The following is a 24,773-nucleotide window of genomic DNA, read 5'->3' as shown; positions in this document are numbered from 1 at the left end:
ATGTATTTCTAGGTTTGTTTCAAAAATAAAAATAATACAGGAGAAACAATCTCTTCTGTTTTGTTGTGGTTCAGTGGTCTAGTGATACTTCTGTTTGTTTGAACTATGAATAGTCAAGCTGTGTAAATGCATACAGTGCTATGAAAACTTATACTTGTAAAAGTGTTCAGAAAGCTTTCTACAAGAAATCCAATGGGATCAGTTCAGAAGTGAGCAACAGCACTTGTTAAAAGACACAGTAGGTGTAAAGTAAGTAATGCCTGTTTTTAGGATGGTGACTGTGTTTTCAGTGTTGCTCAGCAGCAGCAAAACTGGAAAAATCAGGAGGCCTTTATTCTTTGTGTGTGTGTGTGTTTTTTTTTTTTTAGATGCACACTTGCTAATAAATTTGTCTGTGAAAGAGATTGAAATACAGGGTACTAAGATGGAGTATCTTGGCAATTCCAAGGAAGCTGGTGCAGGAATAAAGTCAGCAATATTCTTAAGAAGTTTCCTCCCTTTTTTCAGGGAGAAGGGGGAAAGACTCGCCTTCAGTAGCCAAAACATTGCAGGAGATGTTGCTGATGTGAATTGGTAGATCCAGGACCAGGTCCTGAAAGCAATTTTAGCATTAAGGTCTCTCTTGTGTCCTCCCTTTGAGGTGGAGGAAGAGTTGGCTTTCATAGCATTGGACTGTTATTGCTGGTAATAGACATCTGAACATTTTTGTAAGTCTTCATAGTGAGTTCCTCACACTCACAGTGAGTGTGAGGAAACATCTGCTTTTACTCATTTACAGCAACTGTCTTCTGACTTTGTAGTAAACCCATCACTGAACAGTCCTTGGTCTTCTCAGTTTGTTCTTTGCACATAGAATCACACTGATCCTTTTGTCAGTGTGGCTGCTGTAATTTAGAAAATAATTTTTTCTCAAGTGCTCTGGCCTGTTCTTCATTATGACATTCATGACTTATGAGATCCTTTGACTACCATTAATTTTTGCTAAGTTTTACTCATTTATTCCTCTGCTGTTGGTGAAAAGAAATGTTGACCTGAGTTGGTCTGAGTCTTGGGAAGAGGACTGTTGGCTGCTGTCAGGGTGTTTCTCTTGGGGGGAACCACATTTGTGCCACTGCAATTCTTTGTGCACTGCTCCTGGTGGTTCAGCTCATCCTTTTGTCTTGCACCATGCAGTCTTGGTAGAACTTCAGGAGGGTGCCCAGTGCACACAGCAGTGGCTGCAAAACAAGATCTGGGGTGGGGCTGGTTCTCTCTGTTTTCAGAAAAAAATTTGTGGAGGGAAAAGATGTGCAAGAGCACAAAAAAAAAAGTAAAATCAGTCCTAACTTTTCATAAAAGTAGCCTTTGTTTTTTAATAGGCTTTAACAGTAAAGAAAATCTGGACATGTCAACTGCACTTGAATTAAAATACTAGATAACTAAGTTTTTCCAAAAAGCATAATTCCAAGTGTATTTTATTAAGAAGAAGAATGTTTGTTGTCTTGTTAGTTCTGCCAAAATGTTAATTTGTTACTTGCTTTGTGCTGTACTTGTTGCTTATATTTTGAAATGCCATTAAATGTTATTTTTTTTTCTAAATATATATATAGAGGTAGTGGTTTAAACATGGCAAGTTGTTTTATTTAGGGTTATTTGCTGGGCATCTCCCAAAACCAAGACTTCCTTCTCAGCTGGTGATATTTTTAGGTTTTAAAGCCACACTTGGTAGCAAGCTCCCTGGGAAATTCTGCTTTATTCTCTTGCTGAAGAGTGCGTCCTGCCAGAATGTGCCAATGATTTGTTGGGGGATTATACAAAACAAAAAACGTGGTTTACCTTTGCTTTACGGCAGTTATGAGCTGTATGTGTTTTCTTTTCCTGCTGTCACAGGAACACGTATGTAAGGTGGAAGCAGCTTGTGTTTTTCCATGGCTACTTGCCAAAATTCATCTGCTTAAAGCCCAGTATAGCCTCAAAATACAGTGGCAGTCATGAAAATCATATGACATCAGGCTCAGATGCATGTTTGCAGTAATGTATTCAGAACAAAGGATCCGTATCTAATGTTTTCTGCAGAGAGGAAATCTCCTTGGAATATTCAGTAAGGTTTAAAGCATTTACTGAATATCAGAACTGGATATTACTGCTTGCCCTGATTCCTCATGGGCTGTTCTTCTGATTATCTTCTGTAATGCTTGGCGAGGTTGCAAGATGTCTTAAGTATAATTGAAATGGGATATTACTGCTAAGCCTTGCTGTGTTCATCTTTTACTTTAGAAGAGCTGGAAAGTTACAGCAGTGCAGTCAGTGTAAGGACTTTGTGCCCTGCACAGGCATTCTTCAGGGTAATAGGAGCAACCCAAGGAATGACCCATTGACATTCATCAGAGGATTCCCTAATTAGCTAATCCTTGCTGTTGCTTTCCTTTGAATTTGCTTGAGTAAACTTTGTAGAAATCAAGATGCTGATGTGTCAGTGATAGTATTTCTTCCTGCAGGCAGTACTGATACACATGGAATATAGGGGTTCTCTCCTGAGCCCAGAGTTGTTCAGTCCTTATTTCTGATGTGCACTTGTTGAGTCAGTTTTTGAAGCTTGATCTCTGACACTGTGGTTTATCTTGGCAGAGTTCTGTAAGAAGGGGAGCAAGCAGCACTAGTTAGTCTTGCCTTTTGACAAGGATTTACCTCTGTAATGATTTGCAAGTGTCTGAACTATGGCAATGTTTCTGTTTCCTGTGTTTTAGGTGATTGAAGTTTATGACTTGACTAAGGTGAAGTTAAAATATTGGTAAGTAGTTTAAGGCCTCCCATGATTTCCTCTTGCTTAGAGCGGCTGGTTTTACTCATTTTTTTAAAATCCCGAATTATTTTTTTTCAATTATTCATTTTAAAAATCAAAAATAACTGTCATAAAGGAGTGTGCATAATCATCCTTTCTTGAACATGGCACTCAGTTAATTACCGGTTTACTCTTCAGTCTTGGAGACTTCTTACAATTTAGATGTGGTATTGCCATTACTAAATGTTTGTAGCATCTGTTTGGTTTCCTTCAGGCAGATTAATTTTGTTTTCTTTTTCAGTGGTGTCCATTTTAACTCTCAGGCAATTGCTCCAACCATAGAACAAATTGATCAGTCATTTGGAGCAACACATCCAGGAGGTAAGCCAAAAAATTTCTGAGAAGCACACCTAGCCTGACAGACTTCTTTCTAGGAAACCTTTCCAGTGTGTCTGCCTAGAGCAATGTGTAGGCAGTTCTGTTGTCATATGATCTGGAGCTGTGTTCCAGAATGGTCATATTCTTACAGCTGGGAAATCATGTAAAATGTATTGTCAGTGCACTTGTGACTCTTTTTGAAAGTGAAATGGTGAGGCAGAGAGTCACTGGCACAGAGTGGTTTATTCAGATGTCATTAATGATCTGTTTTGAACTGCCAGTACCAAAAAACTGTGATCTTTGTTGTTGATGCTGTTGTTGTTACATGTCCTTATGCATGGTCAGCTCTCAAGCATCCTTAGGGATTGTGTATACCATGGGCACAGACATTTGAGCTGCTCTCTGTGCAGTGTCAGCCAGGGCTGTTTGCTCAGTCTCCATGCTCTGTGAATGTGGTAATACCCCTTCTAGGCAGGAGCAAACATGAGCTTACACCTCCCTGGGCCCCCTCCTCTACTGGGGGCACTGGGGAGGTGTGCAGCCAGTCTACGTGCAGCATGAGCAGAAGCAGGACAAGTTTGTTTAAGCTGGCTGAACCCACTCTGACTCTTGCACAGCCACTTGGCTGTTCACCATCTCTGCAGCAGGAAAAAAGACTATCTTTAAGCTCCTTGTTTATGTAGGAAAACGAAGAGTGTATTTCAGGGGGTTGTTAGGCTATGAAAATAAGCCGGTGGAGAAACTTTTGAACTTTATAATTAAACTGGCCGGGAACTTTCAAGAAATGGAGCCGCAAACTGGCACAACAAGGAAGAACTTTACCTCCATATAGTCAAGATACCATTTTCAGAGCCTCATTTTCTATTTTTAGCTTAAGCCAGTCCATTTGCAGTAGTCAGGCTGATCCCAAACAGGCGAATGTTCTTTGTGATGGATGGTGATTGCAGATCCAGCCTTTGTCTCTGCTCTCTGCAGACAATCTCTTGCACATTACAGAATGGGATTTATTAACTGGGGAGGGTCATGTGGGTAGAACAGTATTATTGCATAAAAGCCTGCAGTAGTAGATGAATATCAGATTGAGATAAATGAAGCTTGGAACATTTCTAGCTGTAATACTCCAAGGACCAGAATTAACATTTCTAAATTTTGGTCCTGACATTAACAGTTCCTCTTAGACAGAAGCTCTGAAATCTATGGTTAGATCTATTATGGAAATGGTATGTACAAGAAACTGTAGAAATAAAGAAGTGTAAAAGTGGTTCCATGTCCTGCGTGGCTTATCATTTTTATTTGTTCTGTGATGATGGTTTATTTGCAAATATGTAGAAGTGGAGCACTTCCAAAATTGTGGCATTATGAACTGTAGAAGTACATATCTAGACATAAGCATCGCCTGTGGTAGTGATAGCATATTTTATTACTGCATAAAATCATACACAAGCACTTAAAAGCATAGTTTGGCACCACGTGTCCTTGTGCTGAATTTGCAGATCTTGTGCATCTGTCATATTCAATTAAAAAGACTTGCACACTTGCTTCATCTGGTGATAGTTTTTCATGACATCTTTTCATCTAGTGACATGTAAATAAGAAAATATATTTATTAAAATGCTGGCCTCTATTACCATTTCACTAGTCCATTTGCTTATTCAAGTTTCCTCATTGGAGAAATACTTCTACCATTAATAGCCTACTTTCCTGTCACAAACAGTTTGAACTGTATTATCCAACATAAGTTTTTGATAACTCTTTTTTTCCTTAGTGTTTTCTGAAACAGAAAAGGTGAAGAAACAGAATGGTTTTCAGCATGGGGGGGGGAGGGTGATGGTGTTTTCATGTCCCACAAAAATTGGAACTGGGGTGGGAGGAGAAACCTTCCTCTTAATGTGATCAAAGCACCAAATGCTAGCTTTCATGAATGAAAGGAACATAACTTTACTTCTTCCCTTTACTTCTCTGTGCTAATACTCCTCCAAACCCCCAATGCAAGCACTTCAAACACATTTTGTTTTTTTACCTCTGTTAACTAACCTGCACTAGAATTTCACTCAAAATGTTGTTTTTCACTTATAACCAAGGTGGTTGCAGCAGAACTTTCCTGCAACAGGATACAGTGCTAGTTTCAAAATAAATTTCAAAAGGTTAGCAACAGTTTTGTGTTGAAACTGACCTTCACTGAGCATTTTTGGTTTTGCCAAATCAGTGGTTTTAAAAAAGAAGAGTCATCAGAAAAGTCAATCAGCTTCATTACTTTTGGCTAATGTTAGTTTGAAACATTGCAGTACCTTTGTCATGGGGCTTATTGAAATACAACCACTTTGGAGGTCAACAGCTTCATCAAAGCCAAGATTTTTATCCCACATTTCCATGATTCTGACCTGACCTCCTCCTGGGAAGGGCTAGCTTTTGCCAGTACCTCTATTGAAACCATATCCTGTCCCGAGTCCTCATGGATGTGGCTTTGTGCCAAAGTACCATTCAGCAAGGATCAGGGCTGTGGGGTTGAACTCAAGTCATAAGGTAGAAGAAAAAGTCCTCCTTCCCACAGTGGCCTTGCAAGGATGGAGGGGGCTGCTGTGTTCTGGCTCTCTAACTCTTGGACTTCACCTTCCCCTAAGGTGCCAAAAAAGTCTTGTGCTTGATACCAGTAAGAATTGACTTTTGGATCTGCCTCTGCTTTTACTAAAGCTGTGTCCATTTTGCAGCCTTACTGGTGTTGGTGGCTTTGTCCTGTCAGCTCTACAGAAATATTTCCCAGCTGGTCACACTCTGCTGCCTTCCTGGAAGACAAACCTCCTCCCTTTCCCCCACCTAGAGTGCAGCAGCAAATAAGGAATCTTTTTTGCTTCTATCAGCAATTTTGAATGGAATTAGCAGGGTACCTATGTGATTAAAATTTTTTAAAAATAATAATACAAAAAATCCTTAACTTGTTCAGTCATGTGGTTGTGATCTATGGTTTTATAGATCTATGGTTTTATCTAGTTCTTGTGAGAGAACTTCCCAAGAATAAAAAAATTCCTTGCCCTTTAAACCTAAGCATCAACAAACATTGCAGGGGATGGGAACTGATGCAATTTGTATAATCAGATATCACACTTGGCATGACTGGGGGAAAAATAGTTCTCCAGCTGGCTGTGGGCTTTGGAAAAGATGTATCATAATTTATCACATGAGAGAGATTTGTATAATTTTCCTGCCGATCAAAACATTTCCCTCTCTCCACACGTTTTCCTTTCAGTGACAAGCGTGGAAAAGACTCTTAGCCAGCACATTCTGTAGAAAAGGCAAATGATAACTTTTGGAAGTTTAATGCTTATTGCTCAACTATTATTTTTCTATCCTGAGTGGCCTCACATTGTTCAGATACCCTGTGATATGTCTTTCAAGTTGAACATTTGAAAGACACTGTGGGAGGGAGCGAATAAAATATTTCTTTATATGCATTTTTTCTCTATGCTATGTCATTTTAAATATAACATCATACGAAAAAAGGGAATATTGAGCCTTTGGTATTCCTTTGGTAAAGTGGAAGAAAGCAGCTTCTCTTGTTAGAGGGTTTCTTTATTGTTTTAAGCCTCTGGTGTTTTCAAGCTGTCAGCTCCTGTATGTTAAGTAGAACACTCTGTTCCCCCAGTGGCTACTGGGCATAGGTTGAAATTTGTAAAATCAATCCCAAAACAGTTCCCAAGCTCTCAGTCTTCTGGGATTGTTTTTTAATCTTTCCACAGTCTCAGAAAACAGTATGTCTTGTTAAAGTAAGCACTGGGATGACATTTATTGTTTTTGTAGTTGATGTTGTGCAATTGATTGCAATGAATCAGGACATCTCGTGATGTGGTGACAGCTGGAAGTCTGTGCCTGCTGTAATTTATTAGTGCTCTTTGTGTGAGCTGACTGGTTGGCTGCTGTTTCTGGTGATGCTATTTTTAATTATCATTGTAAATGGCCTAGGACCTGTGTGTCTGAAGCATTTCCTCCTGTGCCGTGTCGAGTGCACGGAGCTGACTGGGCACGGGAGCTCCTCCTCGGAGTAGAGGTGGAAGTGCAGGTCGCAGGGTGAGCTCTCCTTTGAACTGACCATGTGTGAAAGAGGGAATTATCCGTGTTCTGTGCACATCTCTCTCAAAGACTTTCTGGTTAATACTGTACAATGTTTTACGTAACAATGAACAGAATTGTTTTGTACCAATCGTGGCTATTTAACTACTTTAGAGATATTAAGGTATAATTGTGTCATGTTGTATAATTGTATTGTTAGGGATAGGTTAGTGCCTGCAGGCTTGCAGAGGCAGCTGTAATGAATCTATGGTTTCTCTTATTGCTGTATTTTTACTGCATGAAATTAAAAGCAAAGCTGTTACGGTCCACTATAATTGTGTTCCTCCTGCATTCTGAGATGTAACAAATTCATTGAGGTGATGAAGGTGCTGTTAGATATGAACTGGAGAATTCTTAGATTATTTTGGTAACTCTGTTTCTACTTTCTTTTCCCTTTTAGTGTATAACTCAGCTGAGCAACTCTTTCACCTCAATTTCAGAGGACTGTCGTTTTCTTTTCAATTAGACTCCTGGACTGAAACTCCAAAGTATGAGGTCAGCAATCATTCTTAATTAATGGATGGTCTTTTTGCCTCTATGGTACTTGCAAAGTATCACCTACATTGTGTCTTGCTGTCTTTGTAAGCAAAAGAAACCAGTAATTTGGAAGGAATTGAACTCCTCTGTGTTCTTATTAATGCTATGTAACCATCTCAAAGTTAAAAATCTACTTGCTGTTGACAAAAGGTGTGTGATTAGGGGTTTTGCTTGCATCATGAACTGGGGCTAGCAATTCTGTTGGTGAAAGGAGTCTTCTAAAAATATGAGTGCTGTCTGTGCAAATACATTAATATTAAGCAATCTACTGGGAGGCTGTTCTTTTATCAGATCTTTTTGAATCTCATTGAAGTGATTATGCAACTAAAGTAGGATAGACTTCATAAACTACATTTTCATCTGAAGTGTCCTTCACTTCAGATGAGTGCCTTCATATGAGTGCTTCTAGCAAGCCAAATGAATGAGTTTTATTCATAATGCCTGTTTGCATATTCGCCAAATGTTTGGATGAGTTGCTGAATAATTAAATGCATTACTGCATTCTCTGAAATCTTTGGAAATTCCCATCTAAAGTGGAAACAAGATCAGGTCCTCTGTGGTTTCCTTCTGTGCTAACATGTATGTGTAACTTGTTTTGCGTGAAGATGGAAACGCTCTCAGTTGTGAGAGATAATCTGTGTTTACCAGTTAAAAAAGCATTAAAATAAAGGAGCATATAAAGAGCCAAAACAAAGAGGAAATCAACCAACATGATGACACATGTTCTTTTCACAGCTTAGTGCTTTAGTGGTTGTGGTTGACATGTCACAGGGGGTAACCAGGGGAGGTTATTGTTCAGCAGTAGTGAAGGTCAGTAGGGTTTCAGATTGGAAGGTGAATAGAAACCTAATAAGGCAAACAAAAAGAATACCCCAACAAAGAGTAGTTTCTTTTCATGCAAGAGTTCCCAGGGCATTGATGAATGAAATAGCCAAACTACAGAGGAAGTAAATTATTTCACCAAAGATTTGAAAAGATCATAAAATATCTCAAGTTGGAAGGAACCTGTAGGGGCATCGAGACCAACTCCCTGCTCCTTGCAGGACTATCTAAAAGATGTTAAAATCAAACTGATAGAACTGTGGATAAAGTAATTTTGCATTCTCTGTCCCATTTAGTTGCTCTAGTAAGGTTAGTAAAATGTTCTTTGTGAAGAGTGTAATGCCAAAGTCTCCCCAGGAACAGATAGAAGTAGGATTGTTTTGAAAACAGAGTAATATGAAACAGTCCACAGAGAAGACAAGTCTTTGTGGAAATTTTTAGAGAGGAGCATTAGAAAATTGCAGAGTGAAGTCAAATTTGAATCTGTCAAAATCTGTCAAGTTTAGGGAAGATCATATAGGAATGCTAAGCTACTTAGCAAAGCAGTGTAATCTTCTGCTTATGGAAATGGAAAAACTATGAAGAAAACTTAGGAGTTTATTGTATAGCTGCAAACAAGCTGCAAGTGAGGAGAACATGAAAACCTTTTCTCACTTCAGTTATCTGAAGTCTGACTACTTTAAGAAGCAGAAGGTATTATTGTTCTAGGCAAATTCGGGATGAGAACTGAAATCGGGACATTTGCTAAATAACGGAAGTTCCTTTCTTAATATCTACAGCAGTGAAAGTTATTGTTCTAGGTTAATTTTTTTCCTAAGAATTTTTTTTGTATGTGTGTTTACCTTATGTGATGCCCTGCTAAAGTAGACCAGGTAGTATTTTGCATATTGTGCATCTTGTCTTTGTTGACTGCTTGTGACAAAGATAGGGTTTTTTTCTGTCTGGTGACAGCAAAGTATGTTGCTGGTCTTGAATGTCGTGTCACATTCAGAATTGAAAGAAATTCCTTCTTCTAGTGCAGTAAGAGTCAGTCTGACTTCCTTAATGTGCTTTCTATTTGATGAGAGCACTCAAATCCCTGTCAAAACAGTATGTGTAAGAGTGTGGTGGTAAGGAGAGCAGAAAATCTATTTAATGAACAAGTTTCCGTTCATCAGATACGGCATCTTGGAAACCAGCAAAAATGTTAAAAGGCTGAAATTAATGCAGTGGGAGACAAAAAAGGGACATTTTCCTTTAAGAGAGATGATTTTTTTTAGACCTCATGATACAGTGTATCAGTACAAATACTTGGAAATTGCTAGCTGCTAGTGCTCAAACCAAGGAAAAACAAATTCTCAGTACAGACAGAGGCTAATTGTCAGACTAATGGCATCTTTTGATGAATAAACATGCCGAGTGTTTCACCCCAGCTCAGGAATCCAGGAGTGGTGGAATATAAAGAAACACCACCTGGAAGGTTGGGTTTTCTGTTATTTTGCCCCCTTGTCTTTTGCTGGAGACTTGCTTGAATTGGTAAGCATATACAGCATCTCTAAAGCAATTTCTGCCCTTAAGCTGAAGTGTCTGCTGTGTTGTGTAACAAGAATGATTTTGTGTTTCCCCAGCCTAATTTTGCCCATGGTCTGGCCTCTCTGCAAATTCCGCATGGCGCGACTGTGAAACGCATGTACATCTACAACGGAAACAGTCTGCAGGATACCAAGTATGTACAGCTGCTCGTGCTCTTGCCATCATTTATTTAGTGCTTTGCATTGCTAAATAGAATAGTATGATTTTTTTAGTTCAGTTTGGATGTTCTATTAATTTGGTAATGTGCAGAATGCCTTGAGGTGCCAACTTCAGTCAGATTTCTGTAGGTGTCGTCCTCAGACCTTACAATCAAATATTGGTTTGATTTATGTTGCTGTAAAATGAGTTTGGTTCAGCTGTAGTAGGCAAGTTCAATTGACCTGTAAATGAATTAAAGTAGGGAACATTGTGAATGTAGTAACACATTTTTAGGCTGTTCTTCCTTCTAGATTTTGTTTGTGCTGATGACCTTTTCCTAAGCAAATCAAACTCAATGAAGGCAATCTGTAAGGTTGTAGGATATTGATAATATATATGTCATGGCAGGGCCCTGACATAGGTCTCAAACTCTCCTGCTAAACAAAACTAATAAAATATGCCATATGCATAATTCTGCATGTGTTCAATGTATTTGCAGATACCTGACTGAGCTTATTGTCTTAAAGGCCAGGCTGGATGGGGCTTTGAGCAACCTGGCCTAGTGGAAGGAGTCTCTGCCCATGGCAGTGGGGCTGGAATTTGGGAATTCCAACCCAAATAATTCTAGGATTTTGCGATACCTAATCTTAGAAATTCCCAAGCTGATAAGATGGTATTTTTTGCAGAGACAGTTGAGTTTTAAGGCCAGGAGATAAACACATCCTTGGATTGCTGCTCAGAAGGGAGGGAGTCTGGTTTATACAGACATTGTCTCCTAATTAGAAATAAGTGCTCTTGAGAAAAGTGCTGTTGTCTGTACCCATCTGTGACATGGTGAGCTTTAGTGAAAGCACTGATTGTTGTGTGGGGCTCTGTTGTGTGTGAGAGAGAGCTCAAAGCCCAACTTTTAGCTTGTGATGCACCCAGAGGAGGAGCATAAGAACAGGAAATTTTAGGGAGCATATATAAGCTGATACACAGAAAAATATGCCTTTCCATTAAAAATATCTCACATGGGACTGTTACTATTTTCTATAATAGTACTGGTGTTGAATTAAATTGAGAACTTCCCCAGTAAAGCAGCACAGTTGCCTTTGGTGTACCTGCATATACTGATTTCATGTTCTGGGCTATGAAGTACCTTTCCAAGAGCAGTGAGAGCATCACAGAGAAAGCTCTTCTGCTGCATTTGGGTGATATGCCTAGTTCAAGGATTTAGTTAGCTCTAAAAACTCCACAACTTCATTTTCCCTGAGAGACAGCTGACATTTCCTCTTTGGCCACATCCAAAGGCTAGATACAGTTTCTATAATTCTTTAATTCCTGGAGTCTTTGAAACTTGCTGGTTTTTTCATTAATGGTAAAGATCTTGCATTTTAGTGCTGTCTTCTTCCTCTTCCTTTTCTCCCACGCTTTCTGATCCTTCTGTTTAATATAACTTTTAATCTTCAGTCTCAGTTACATGCAGCTTTGTCAAAATTAATGTGCTCTGTTCCAGTGAACTGGTACCAGCTTGTTACAGGAAAATCTGAAGGTGAGGCAAATCCTCTGCACATTTTGTGTGCTTGGTTTCAGGGCTCCCTTGATGCCTCTCAGCTGTTTCCTTGGGAATGTGTATGCTGAGAACGTCGATGTTCTGCGAGATGGAACTGGACCCTCAGGTTTACGGCTTCGCCTACTCACTGCAGGTATTGGAGACACTCAGGGCATTGCACTGGTTGTTCCCCTCAGGGAGAGAAGGGTAAACCTGTGTAAAAGAAGCACTGGTTATTTTTGCTGGTTTAGTAAGCGATTTCAAAGTGTTCTGCCTACCTTATTTTGAATTATTGGAAACAAAACCCAGTTAAATCCTTTTGAAGATGAGCCTGCCCAATGCTGCGTTTTTCTAACCCTGGAGAAATTACTAAGAACTGGAGCCCTCACATGTTCCAAGTCCTTAGAATATGTTTGCAGAAATAGAACTTGTCTCCAGATGCATGTAGAAGAAAACAGATCACTGTTCTCAGTACATCACTAAAAAAACCCATGACAAACCAAGAAACCTTGTGTATGTGTGCATACACATGTATGTATTTTCTGACATTCCAGGGAGCTATATGGTCTTGGTATTTTTGTGATTAAATCTGGAAGGCTTTTAAAAACATTAGCAAGTAACTCCATTAATGCTGCAGCATTAAAGTGCACTTCCAATTCAGTTCTGTTTTCATTTACTGTGGGAGGCAGTGGTGAAAGTGAAGAGAGGCTGATGAGTCTCTCTTAATGTGCTTTCAGAGATGGGAGGGTGCTTAGAAATTAGGGCAAGTTTTAACAGCTGCAAATCTTGTTCAGTAACCATAACTTGAGACTTGACAATGTTTTTAAGAAAAATAATTTTTAACAATTTTCATTAGGAGGCTCAGCTTTTCACCTGTCCTGATTGCTGGAAACATTCGGAATACATTCAGAATATGCAAAAGATGAAAAAAAGAAAATTATAGATGATGAATAAAAAACTATGAATAAAAATAGAGCAGATATTTTCAACTTACTTTGCTTCTCTTATTACGCAGGAATATAAGGTAGAGCTGTCTAGTACAGAGAACATATATCCTTATATACTGGGGAAGGAGTTAGCTAAAGCATCATAATTACGTAAATGATTTTGAAAAATTGGACACTTATAGTGTCAAGTTTTGTTAAAAATGTATATGCATGCAGTTCAAAGGAAATGTCAATGAGTAAAATAATTATTAAAATATCTTTGATGTTCAGACAATCTTGCAGAGAGGCAATCTGGACATATGTTGTTTCTATCTTGCAAAGTTTGTAGAAACTCCTGTAAAACATTACACATCTGTTCTAGCTGAAGTTTCTCTGCCTGTGTATTAATATGGAGTTACTGCTGCTTAAGAAATCAAGGATGACCAGATTGGATTTTTCTGATTTATTTTAGTGGGTAACTAGCTACATAAATAATGCATAGTGAGGAAAGCTAAGGGTGTATTTAGAGCACATCCTGTGTTTTGCAGTAACTGCTGCAAACGTGGACTTGCATTCTTGTAAATGTAAGATGCTGGTTTCCTGAAAGCAAGTGGGCTCACAAACTGCAACATCTTTCCATTTCCTAACATCTGGTAACATGTCAGCAATTCATCTCTGTAATGGCTATTCAATAAGATCTGCTTTAATGTTGTTTGCACAGGGATGTACTTGCTATTGATTTAGTAAGTTATGGGAATCTTGAGTAAAGAATGTGTGTTTTGTGATACAATTAATGTGGATGAGGGATTTCACTTTATATGCTTGACGTTTTTAGCTGGAGATAAATCTCTAGCTGCTAAAGTAGAATATTCTAGGGATAGAAATAATTCCTTGTATTTACTGCTAATAGCCAGCTGATCAAATTGACATGGGCTGGGAAACCAAGTCATGTCCATGTGAATGGCAAGGAAGTGAAGGTAGTATGGCTGAAATTGGAGGTGGAAATGGGGAAACCATGCAACAATCAGTGCATGTACTGCTCTGATAAGAAATGCTTACACTGGTGCAAAGTAAATGGTTAAATTTAGTTTGGCACTGTTGTCTGAGGAATGCAGCCGTTGGGTTTGTGATAAATAGAGGAATGCTAACCTTTTGGTGTTGATTTACTGATGTATTCTGTGGTCAGGAAGGATGCATGTAGAGTTGTTTTCCATTCCTCAGGCTGTGGCCCAGGTGTTTTAGCTGATGCCAAGATGCGGGTATTTGAGCGCTGTGTGTACTTCGGTGATTCCTGCCAGGATGTGCTCAGCACCTTGGGCTCTCCACACAAAGTCTTCTACAAGTCTGAAGACAAGGTGAGGGAATTCATTCAGGCACAGACTTTATTCATTGGTATCTCAGTCTCATCATAGTGCTTGTGTTTGGCAAGGTCAGTGAAGTTGAACTGCCATGTAGCACAAATTACAAGTGCTCAACATATTACTTGACAGAATAGACCAGGCTGAACCATTATCTAATAATGTTTTAAGAAGCTTTTCCAAAATCTAAATTGATGCAAATATGTTTAAATTTATTTTAAAAATCAAATTTTTAATGTTAACTGGTTTAAGAATTGTTACAAATGGGAGTGCTTTTGTATCCCAAATGGGCCTTAGCAAGTGTGTGCTGCCTATTTTTTTTTTCACTTATAGTGTATGTAAAATAACCTCAGCATATACTTTGATCTTTTCCTAATGTTTTTACACAGCATAATGTAAGTAAACCTTTTAATTATGATAACTGAAAAAGCTGATGTGTCACTGTGCTGCTGCAAGCAGGTGATGGTCCTGTCATGAAGCATGAAGCACAGTATCTTCCTTAATTGAACAAAGGCTTCAAATGAAATTATAGCAATTTGTTTGAATGTAGACTTGTTATTAAAGGCATTCATCTTTAAGCTTTATTGAATGCATCTGAAAAGTGTATTTCTTGCAGATGAAAATCCATTCGCCCTCGCCCCATAAGCAGGTCCCATCAAAGTGCAATGACTACTTCTTCAATTATTTCACACTTGGAGTGGTGAGTGGAAAGCTTCCCTAAACAATTCATGTAAACTTCTGATTTAGTTACACAGCAGTCCTTTCAGGAGGCTAAAGGCTGTGGGATATGAGAGGCTGCAAAACTCTTGATTGCTGCCTTAGGAATCTCTGGATGTGAAAAGCTACACTTTACTTTCCTTTAACACTTAGAAATTTAATGAGCAGCATTTTATCTCCACCAGTTGATGGAGGGCTCTTTGCACTTTGGCAATCTCTTAGGTTTTCTCCTTTTTCTGTAGTACCTGATGCATAGGTAACTAGTTCTTGTTCCTGAGATCCATGCCCCTGTCCCACAGAACTGAGGCAAGTGTGCCATAGCATCAGTTGTGAAAGCTTGCTGAGCTGTGAGGTGTAGTTAAATCTTCATTCTCCTTCTTGCAGCTGTTTTGCTTTAGTTTACATTACTGTAAATAATATGCAGAAAAACAGGACCTCCTGAGAAAACTTGCCAACATTAGCAAATGAAGCTGCAGTTGTGATTGAGTGCTGGAGGAAATGTGTTATTTGAATTTACAAATAGTTTTATTTTCAAATACTGCTTTTCATAATTTGATTCAATTTCAGTGAGATAAATGTATGTCACTCTATACAGGGGCTATTTTAAGTAATCTCAGCTTAGTTTAGGGAACGCCTCCTTCCTACCCAAATTGCTTCATCTGTGTTTTTTGTCTTCAACAGGATATTCTGTTTGATGCAAACACTCACAAGGTGAAGAAATTTGTCCTGCATACAAATTATCCTGGTCATTACAACTTTAACATGTGAGTGTACAGAACTCATGTATTAAAGAGTACATTAAAACAACTGAAAAAGAAATCTTATGTTCTCTTTTATAGAATTACAGTATTTTTTCGTAAGTCTCTTTGGTGTATCTAGTAACCTGTGGAGGTTGCAGACATCGTTAGTAACATTTTTTGGTAGTATTTTCTTCTACTTTTAAATGCCTTTATATATACTGGCAAGTATGTCTTAAAGCAGTAAATGAGGTGAGGTAGTTCTTGGGCCAGGTATGATGTACAAACTCTTGATAGAGGCAAACTTTGTATGAGCAAGAGTGCCCATTTTCTGGTAGCTACATTGCTGTTTTCTTCCTAGCATGATTTAAATTAGTGATTAAAAAATCTCATCTTCTGAACATGTTTCCAATACTTTCTAAGTGTAAACTCTTTAGAGGAGGAGTATGAGTTAGTGATTGGATAGCTGATTAAAGCAGTTAGTGACAGAGAAATCTGTAGTCTGTTCCATAGCTAAATATTTCTCCATCCACTCTGTGTAACGATAGAGTCATTTGTGCTGAAGGACTTCTTGTATTCTCTAAAGAATTGTATTAGGACATTCCCAGGCTGCTGCCTTTTTTGATGTAGAAAATCTGAGAACTTAATCTGCTATCATAGATTCTCACTTTGATTTTATTATTGATGTGACTTTTCATGAAAAGGATTATTAAGAGCTGTAAGTCTGTGGCTGTGCAGTTTATCTCTGTTTTCTAATAGCTTTATGATTTGCACTTTCTAGTTACCATCGCTGTGAATTCAAGATTCCACTTGTCATTAAGAGAGGTGAGCATTTCCCTGCTGTCCTGCTGCAGAAAGCTCCATGGGGAGCTGGGATCAGTTCTTGTCTATAACTGTCCTTCATTATCAGAGGATGCTAACAGTCACAGTCATTGAGACAGAGAAGAAATTTTGTGATTAGCTTTCTATTTAAGTGGAAAAGACACTTCAGGGCAAGGTAGCAGTTCTCTGATTTTACTTACACTACCTCTTCACTTATTTGGATCATGCAAATATTTAGCTACACATCGCAATATCCTGTAATGCTACTGCTCTCCTGATATCAATTACCTTGTACCTGGAGGCTCAAAATCTGTAAGTCAGTGTTAGTTTGAGCTCATCTGTCCAGTTCACTGGTATTTAATATAATCTGGTTTATCTGGGAATGAAAATAAACATCCAGATACGTTGGCTCTGTGTGCTACAGACAAAGTATGTCTGTTTGTGTTCACCTGAAAATAAATTGATAAAAAATAAATCTATAATCAGTAGTGCTGATTTGGCAAGGTACTAAGATATTCCCAGCTTTGTGCTTGTAACTAATCTCAACAAAGTAGGGGAACGCTGTCTGAAGATCACTGTGATTGAAGTAGACTTCTTCAACATAAGAAGAAATGTGTACTGGGAAGGTGTTTGGATTATCCAGGGAATGCCAGATGCTGCCTAGTTTTTGGCCAGGGATGTTTTCCTCATTCTGATTGGTATTTACTGCAAGCACTTTGCTGTGTGAAGTGCAATCCTCCTGTGGCTGCCACAGCAGTTTGAGCATATGGAGGATTAAAAACCTGGAAAAACAATGTTTGTGTATACAGGCTTATATGAAAGTTGATTTGTACTTCAGCCAAGAGAATGAGCATGAGAATTCTCACTTCTAAAATTATTTTCCCTTAGGTTATTGTACTTCAAAGCATTAATTTGTGATTTTATTTGCCTCAAGTAGCATTATAAATATATTCTTAATGTGTCTGGTTTTTTATTTGGCATTTCTGACCAGCTTTTCTGGCCTCTAGCTTATGTCCAGGTCATGCAACAAGTTGTGAACAGATATTATAACAGCTTTGAAGAGCCTATCTTCTTCCCTCTGGTGGCAATGCCTGATGCAGTTTTATTAGTTTCCTTTTATACTTCAAGTTCAGATGATAAATTAAGAGCCAGAGTTCAAGTTGCACAGACACTGAACTCTCAGCACAAAGAGAGCATGTTTAGAGAGGGAAAAATCCAGAGGAGCAAATGGTCTTTAACTTGACTGAAAGCTCTGTTTGACATGTTTCGTGTCTAGGCCCATTCCTACTGCTTTGGGAATATGCTTTCAGTATTTAGGAGTACCCAAATATATGTAAGTAAGATATGTATGACAGTACTTGAAACCACCAGCAAACAGTTTCTGTTTAAAGGCTGTAATTGTGAATACAATGCTGTCCCTTTATTTTTAATAGGTAGGCTGTGATTCCCAAGCTCTCTGCCATCTTTATTTTGGAAGAGTGATGTTTTAACTGATTTCAGGCCTGCCAGCTCCTGAGTCTCCAGACGTCAGTTTTAGCCAGATTTCCTTCCAAGTGCAGTGGAGTGCTTTGGACTTAATGAGTGGCACATCATGTTACCTCCTGGAGTGGCTGTGCTAGGCCTGTTAGCTCAGTGCAAAGAGATGGAGTTTCTTCTACAGTGGTGTTCTTCCATCTAAGATTAAAGCTTAAGCTTTTATATTCTTAAAGTTGCGACTTGCCGTAAATAGGGAGGTTTGCTTTGTCACCTTAACTGGCATTTAGTCAGTGTTACTGACAATTCTGATTGCTAGTGAATGCTGTTAAATTTGTATATGACCTGATCTAAAGCTCCTGTGTCTCCTGCTATCTGAATTAACATGCCAAAATAAAGGATTATGTAGGGGACTGTTCAAGCTTAAGCTATAAAAGCTTTTCTGTTTTTGTTTCATAGATAGTGCTGATTCACAAACAGAAACATGTACAACATACAGCAAGGTAAGCCTGTGCAGAGCTGAGTGTTTCCCTAATTTTCTTAAACCATCTAAATGATTTCATGCCAACTTTACAATGCACTTCAAAGAAATTACAGCAGTGGTATCATGCTGTTTTAAAGTGGAATAGTAGAAGGCCAAAAGTTAGTGTGTATCTTGTGTTTTAAATATTTTGGTGTGTTAAATGATTGAAGAGTGCTATTACAAATGAATTTAAGTAAACTAAATTACTGCATTTATGGCATGGCTTGCATTTTAACACAGCTGCAGGTAGAAATAGTGACATAAGTGATAGGGGAAAACAACAGCTGGTGGTGGCTGGAGACATGTTCCTAAACAAAATTCTCACAGAGCTATTGTACTAAGCATAGCTCTTGAAGACATGTACTATTTAACAAGAGAGTCTAGTGCCCTTCCACTTTCTTCTGAAGGGCACCAGTAATAGGATGTTTCTTAGGCAGCAGCCTTTCAAAAATGTCACTGCCAGTGTGACATCTCCTGATGACAGCAGAGTCCTTGAAGATTCCACAGCCTTACCACCTAAATGAACTTCCCAGCTGGGCACTTGCTGCTGCATATTTGACAGCTGTATTAAGTTGAAAAACTTCTCAAAAACTGTTCGTGAATGTCTCTGCAGTCAACATTCAGCCAGGGTCACTGCTGCTCTCTTGATTCCTGGGGTGCCAAATTAAGGCTTTCCTTGGTGAATTTTGGGTCCCATACTGGGAAGAAAAAATTGAGTCAGTAATTTGGAAGATGCCATTCTATGCTTTTTGATTTGAATTAACTTACTCCCTTCAGTGCTTTGACTCATTTCAGTCTTGTGTGTGAAACTGCAGCTACTTGAAGTCTGGTTCAAGTGAGGAAAACTGTTGGACACTTCCCAATCATTAAACAGTGCAGCTTTCTTCTGCAATATTGTTGCTTAAATCAAGTAAAGATTTTTGGGAGAGGTAGCAGTGGGGCTATTTTTCCTCTCTGCAAAGGTATGAGGATATTTTGTTGAAGTTTCCCACAGCTGCTTTGGTCTCTGAGGTGCCTCTAAAATGCCACAAGACTTTCCAGCAACATTTTATCCATAAGACCAATAGAAAATTTTATATTAATGATTCAAATTCCAAACTATTTTTAGACAAAAATGAGAATGTACCTTAAGAGAATATACTAGCCCTAGCAATGGATAGTTCCATTACTGAGTATGGCTCCAGTCACAAAATACTTCTGTAAATACAACCTCAGGTTTATTTGACAAATAGGCTTGGCACTAACAAATGTGCATGGCACTCTTCCTAGATAAAAAGAAGAGTTTTCTTGTGCCTCATTTTAACACACATTCATTGATGTATTTGCAGTGGGACAGTATTCAGGATCTACTGGGGCACCCTGTAGAGAAGCCAGTGGTACTGCACAGGTAAAAATACCTCTTTTTATTTTGCTTGACAACAGAGAACAAGGAAGAGTGTTTATGGCACTGGTTACTTTTGTACTGCTTTGCTGGTTAAACTTTCAGGGTTTTTTTGGCCACTAACAAGATAGCTGCTCTCAGAAGAAATAAACTGACATGCTGAGTGAAAGCATTTCCGAAATTCCTCGAAATGCAAAATCCAGAGATCTCAGAGAAGACAGTGCATTAAAAAGTATCTTTCTTTATGAGTAATAAATAGTGTAGAGTTTTTGTACTTCTTATAAAGTATTTCAATAACATGACATTATATAGCACAGTATATATGCACGTGATAACATATATAACAGCAGTCTGTCTAAAGAAACTTGTCTTTTATGAACATAATTGGTTCTACAGTTCCTTTAGGCTGACTGAAGATAGAATAGCCCTTAAATTTGCTGTGTTTTGTAGGCATTGAGGTGGATACTGGGTTAAATGGGTATTATCTGTTTGTAGAGTTATCATTTTATGATGTGAAACCATGATTTATATCTCGGGACAAGTGTAAGTGATGGGTACTGTGCAAATACCACAGCAATTTCAGATAAATTAATGTATTTTTATCAAGCTTTCACATAATTTTGACTTTGATTTTTTTCTTTCCTCCCCCTCCTTAATCGTTGTGCCCTTTGTTCCCCTTTACTCCTGTGTTATGCCAGTGAGATGATTAGAGCAGAAGCCATGTGAATGAAGTAAAGCTAAGGTGAAATAGTGATGACATAGAGCCCTTCTATTTCTTCCATCTGTGTTGTAGAGAGTAGTTCAACCAGAGAGCGCTTTACTGAGCACATCTCAAATGGCTCAGACTTGCAATTTGAAAAACTGACCACTTTACAAGAAAGGACAAAAGGTAAATAAATATTCATTAGGGTTTTTTTTTGGCTGTAATCTAAAATTCATTGCAGTCAACAGAAATTGTCAGTGTACAATCAAAAAATACCAGAAATAACTGGAAGAAAATGGTACATTGATCTTGAAAAATACTGTTTAATAAAACTTGGATTATTCTATTTCAGCATTATATAGGTTAATCTTCTTAACATGCTAAATCCAGTTGATTAATAGATAGTATATATTAAATATAAATAATAGACTATATATAGTATTATTAAATATAAATAATAGACTGTATATAGTAAATACATATGGTAGAGGTTGAGACACAAAGGGAAGGATTTTGCACAAAAATAAGGTGTAGTAACATGGTGCCTCTCTCTGTGTATCTGGGGGTTTTCTTAGGGTTCTTTCTGTTCAAGTTAAGTGCAGGAGACTTTTCCTGTAGAGGTCACTAGTGGCTTTTTTTTTTTTTTTTACTTTATCCCCAAGTGTTGTTGATGGTTCTGTGGCAGCAAACACAGAGTTTCCTTTGGCTCACTTGGAGTCTAGCAGTGGTGTGCATAATGTAGAGGTACTTTCTTTTGATGAAAGCCATGATAAAGATGCTGTAATTTACCTTATGTTGCTGAGTAGTTTCCCTCCTTAAGATGCTCCTGATTCTCACATTCCCATTTTAAAATCTTTCCCCTCTTTTCTGTTCAGGTCATCATCTCCGAACAACACTAACCCATTTGGGTCAACCTTTTGCTTTGGACTGCAGCGAATGATCTTTGAGGTTAGGAAAAAACCCTTTGACTTTGAGCAGGGGAAGATGAGTCTGCTATTACTATGAGTGGCTTCTTACTTCCTATTGCAATAAAAGCCAGAGCTTGGGAGTGGTATAATTTTAGTGCCTGTTGGCAGAAAGAGGGAACTTTGCAACCTCTTCTCTGAGGTTGTACATTTGCATGTTAAAGCTGAAACTTCAAGTTTGTCACCTGGAACGCGTCCTAGCAGGAGATACAGTCACATGACTGGTTGTGTCATGGAAATTGAAGAGACTGTTTTTAGGAACTAGCTAAGGGTTTGTTGCTGTCATTTGTTGTTGGGATTTCTTCCTTCAGGCAGATCACTTCTGTATTCACCATTTTAAAACTTCTGATTTTCTGTTTAGTATAGCACTTTGTTTAATTTCCCTTTTCCCTGCTGTGCTTTTGCAGGTGATGCAGAATAATCACATAGCTTCTGTTACTCTGTATGGCCCCACACGGCCCAGCAGCCAGTTGAGAACGTCGGAGCTTCCCCAGTGAGCATCCCCTGCAGAGTCAGCTAATCTCAATGCTACAGAATTAGTACAGCGTGCCTTGATTTGCTGCCACTTATAATATGGAAAGCACGTTATGATTTAATTTTTTTTTTTTCAATAAGCCTTTCCACCCAGGAGTGGTGTGGAGAGGAAATTCTCTCAACCCTTCATCATGGGGCATGGAACTGTTGATGGAGGAAAGCAGCTTAGGTGCCTGTGCCGTCATTTATTCCTCTCCGTTGCCCTCATCCTATGCAGCACAGACGTGAAGAGACTGTCCCTCCTTCTCAGCTGGCAGAAGGGGGAAATGGAAGAGGGGCACGTAATGACTGCAAGAATTAGAAGCACAAACTTTCTGAGCCTTGGAGCATCTGGAAGCAGGTATTGATTTTAGTCTGTTTGTGTTACTGTATTGATGTGGTGGTCACATTTTAAGAAAATGTGTGTGTATATATATATAGATCTAAACACCTCGGTATTTCTGTGGCTTAGGACATTGTACCAAGTGTGACAAGGATGTATATATGTCCATGATTTCAGGCACCACATCTTTGTGTAACTTTAAACCAAGCAAGTAGCATGTGCATAATACTTGGTTGTAACATTTGCACTACATACACTTTAATTACTTGATAAACGTTTATCTTCACTGAGGAGCATCTGTGTACTGGGTGTGAGTGGGGTGTGGTGGTTATTTAATGTACACTGCGCATAAAGCTTATTTATACAGTGGATCAAATTTATCCACCTTCCTGCACTAATATGTACTTGATATGCTGATACAATTTTTTTCTGTCATGGCTGGTTTACTAATTTTTTTCATATGCAATTTCGAAAGAAAAAATTCTGGAAGGGGTTATTTCTATGATTGAATTATGTTTTAATGAAAAGATTTGATACAATTTTTCATACTAGTGAAAAATGTAACAAAGAAATAATGTTGCCTCATTTGCCTCTGTTCCAAAATCCTTTATTCCTACTCTATTTCCTCAGAGAAAGAAAAGCTGTATATAATGGTATCTCAGAAAGAAATTCTGGAGTTCCGCCATCACCAAGATAACCTTTTCTGTAACTTTTGATGTATGATTTTAATTTATGCCAAAGGTTTAGCCAAAGACATCCTCGCTGTAGTTTCACCGTTTCTGTACATACATGCTAACTGCACACCCCACCCCAGCAGACAGGATATAGGCTTCTTTCTAGTTGGGAGATGCTGCTCGCGACATTTTATCCCAGGAGGATACTTTAGGTTTCTAGTTCTCTTACCAGTCTTATTTGGGAGAAATAGGTGGTCTGTCTTTGAAATAATGAACCCTTTTTAAAAATGGACAAGAGAAATGTATAATTTTATCCCATTTTTAATATTTTGGTGTCGCAACTTGTGATACATAGATGACAATTTTGTGAGTTTTACTATGTGTGTACAGATTTTTGTAAATATGACATTTTTGTAATTTTAACTCCATGTACAGTGTAATCCTGTATAGTTTATCAATGAATGAGAGATAGGAAATCGAATGTTAAGTGAAGTTTGGGATCCTGGACCAGTAGCAGGGATAAATGTGTGTGTGTGTGAGACGTTCTTTGCCATTTAGTCTTCCTGTATACTGTGATACTCTAAACTGTTTTGCTAAAACAAACAAAAAAGCCCCATGGAGAATCTAATGGATAAGGAAAAAGTTACTGTTTACCTTTATCCCTAGGTGTCACTCCTGTTGAATCCCTGTTCAATCTGTGCTGTCTCCTGTGATCGTTGCTTGCTAAGAAAATTCTATGCCTCAATCTTCCTTTTTGTTTCCTCTCTAATTTTAATTTCATTTTACATAGCCCTTCTGTAAATTAAATGGAATAATAATGAGCATGTACACTGAAAGAAAAATAAAAAGAGACTCTCAGTTACTGTTTTTGTGTTAAATACAGATGCTGGGTGTTTTTGTAATAAAATCATGGATGTTCTTGCTTTTTCTTTTCTTATCAATTACTTCTTTTTATTTTACTGGTTTTCAGACATTGTATTTGAAGTACCTGATTAGTGTATAGTGACTTTATAGCCAGTTCAGTATGTTCTCCAAAGAAACAGTAACTAACATAACTTGATAGGTACATTAAAGCATTTTGTAAGTTTGGCCCTGAAGTGGAGAAGTCTTCAGACTGTGGTCGATAGCACCGTGGACTCTGCATTGTGTTCAGAAATGAGATTGTTATGCTTCTGTGGGCCCTTGGGGATCATGGAAATCAATTGAGCTTCAAAGAGGGGGAATGTTGCACAGCAGAAGGGAGGAAATGCCTGCAGTGAAAGCTGCAAATGTGGATTCTCCTGCTGCCCCAAGTTTGTGTGCCCCAAGGGACTTCACAGAAAAGCTTTGGGACTCTCCCTGCCCTGAAGCAGCTCAAAGGTTGATGCAAGGCACAGGGAAGGGAACTCCTGCACTGGCTGTGTGGGCAGGCAGAGCACTCAGCTCCTCCTGCAGCCTCCCTCAGTGCTGCAGTGCACCCTGACCCTGCCTGCTGCTCAGCTCAGTGTGCTCTCACAGAATTTTATGGTCTCTCAACTGAGATGCTGTGCGTGCTGATTCTTGTTACTAAAATGTGACAGCAGTCCTGATGCTAACTTCAATTAATTTTTATCCATCCTTTTCTAAGAAAGGCTCCAGAGAAGCTGCAAGAGGAGATAACGGCTATGCAGATGCCACCAATATCCTCCTCTCAAGCATATTAAGTTGAATTTCTTCAACTCAAGAGTGAGGTCAGGCCTGCTGCTGTAGCATGAGCCCTGAGACTTAGGACAGGAGCAGCAGCTGACCTATGGTGTTTAATAACTACAGTGGT

General features: G+C 38.6%; 1 protein-coding gene across 4 annotated transcripts in view; it reads left to right on the top strand.

Moving 5' to 3' along the window:
- The window catches only part of PHAF1 (phagosome assembly factor 1), a 34,663-nt gene extending 10,760 nt beyond the window's left edge, over positions 1–23,903 (top strand). The window contains exons 4-18 of one of the 4 annotated variants that reach the window (XM_053987401.1): positions 2,727–2,770; positions 3,063–3,142; positions 7,644–7,738; positions 10,210–10,307; positions 11,888–12,000; positions 13,994–14,127; positions 14,747–14,830; positions 15,529–15,611; positions 16,366–16,409; positions 18,339–18,382; positions 19,731–19,789; positions 21,362–21,434; positions 21,859–21,944; positions 22,203–22,325; positions 23,648–23,903. In XM_053987401.1, coding sequence (XP_053843376.1) covers positions 2,727–2,770; positions 3,063–3,142; positions 7,644–7,738; positions 10,210–10,307; positions 11,888–12,000; positions 13,994–14,127; positions 14,747–14,830; positions 15,529–15,611; positions 16,366–16,409; positions 18,339–18,382; positions 19,731–19,789; positions 21,362–21,434; positions 21,859–21,944; positions 22,203–22,325; positions 23,648–23,663 — 1,176 coding nt within the window. In that variant the 3' untranslated portion in view covers positions 23,664–23,903. Of the gene's footprint in view, positions 1–2,726; positions 2,771–3,062; positions 3,143–7,643; positions 7,739–10,209; positions 10,308–11,887; positions 12,001–13,993; positions 14,128–14,746; positions 14,831–15,528; positions 15,612–16,365; positions 16,410–18,338; positions 18,383–19,730; positions 19,790–20,481; positions 20,567–21,361; positions 21,435–21,858; positions 21,945–22,066; positions 22,326–23,647 lie in introns of those variants that run through there. The other 3 variants (XM_053987403.1, XM_053987402.1, XM_053987404.1) reach the window with 3 other exon arrangements.
- The last annotated feature ends 870 nt before the right edge of the window (positions 23,904–24,773 follow it).

Source organism: Vidua macroura, chromosome 11 (assembly GCF_024509145.1).
Source record: "Vidua macroura isolate BioBank_ID:100142 chromosome 11, ASM2450914v1, whole genome shotgun sequence".
Taxonomy (NCBI): Eukaryota; Metazoa; Chordata; class Aves; order Passeriformes; family Viduidae; genus Vidua; species Vidua macroura.
The sequence above is the reverse complement of the archived record's forward strand: the minus strand, read 5'-3'. Positions and strand labels throughout refer to the sequence as shown.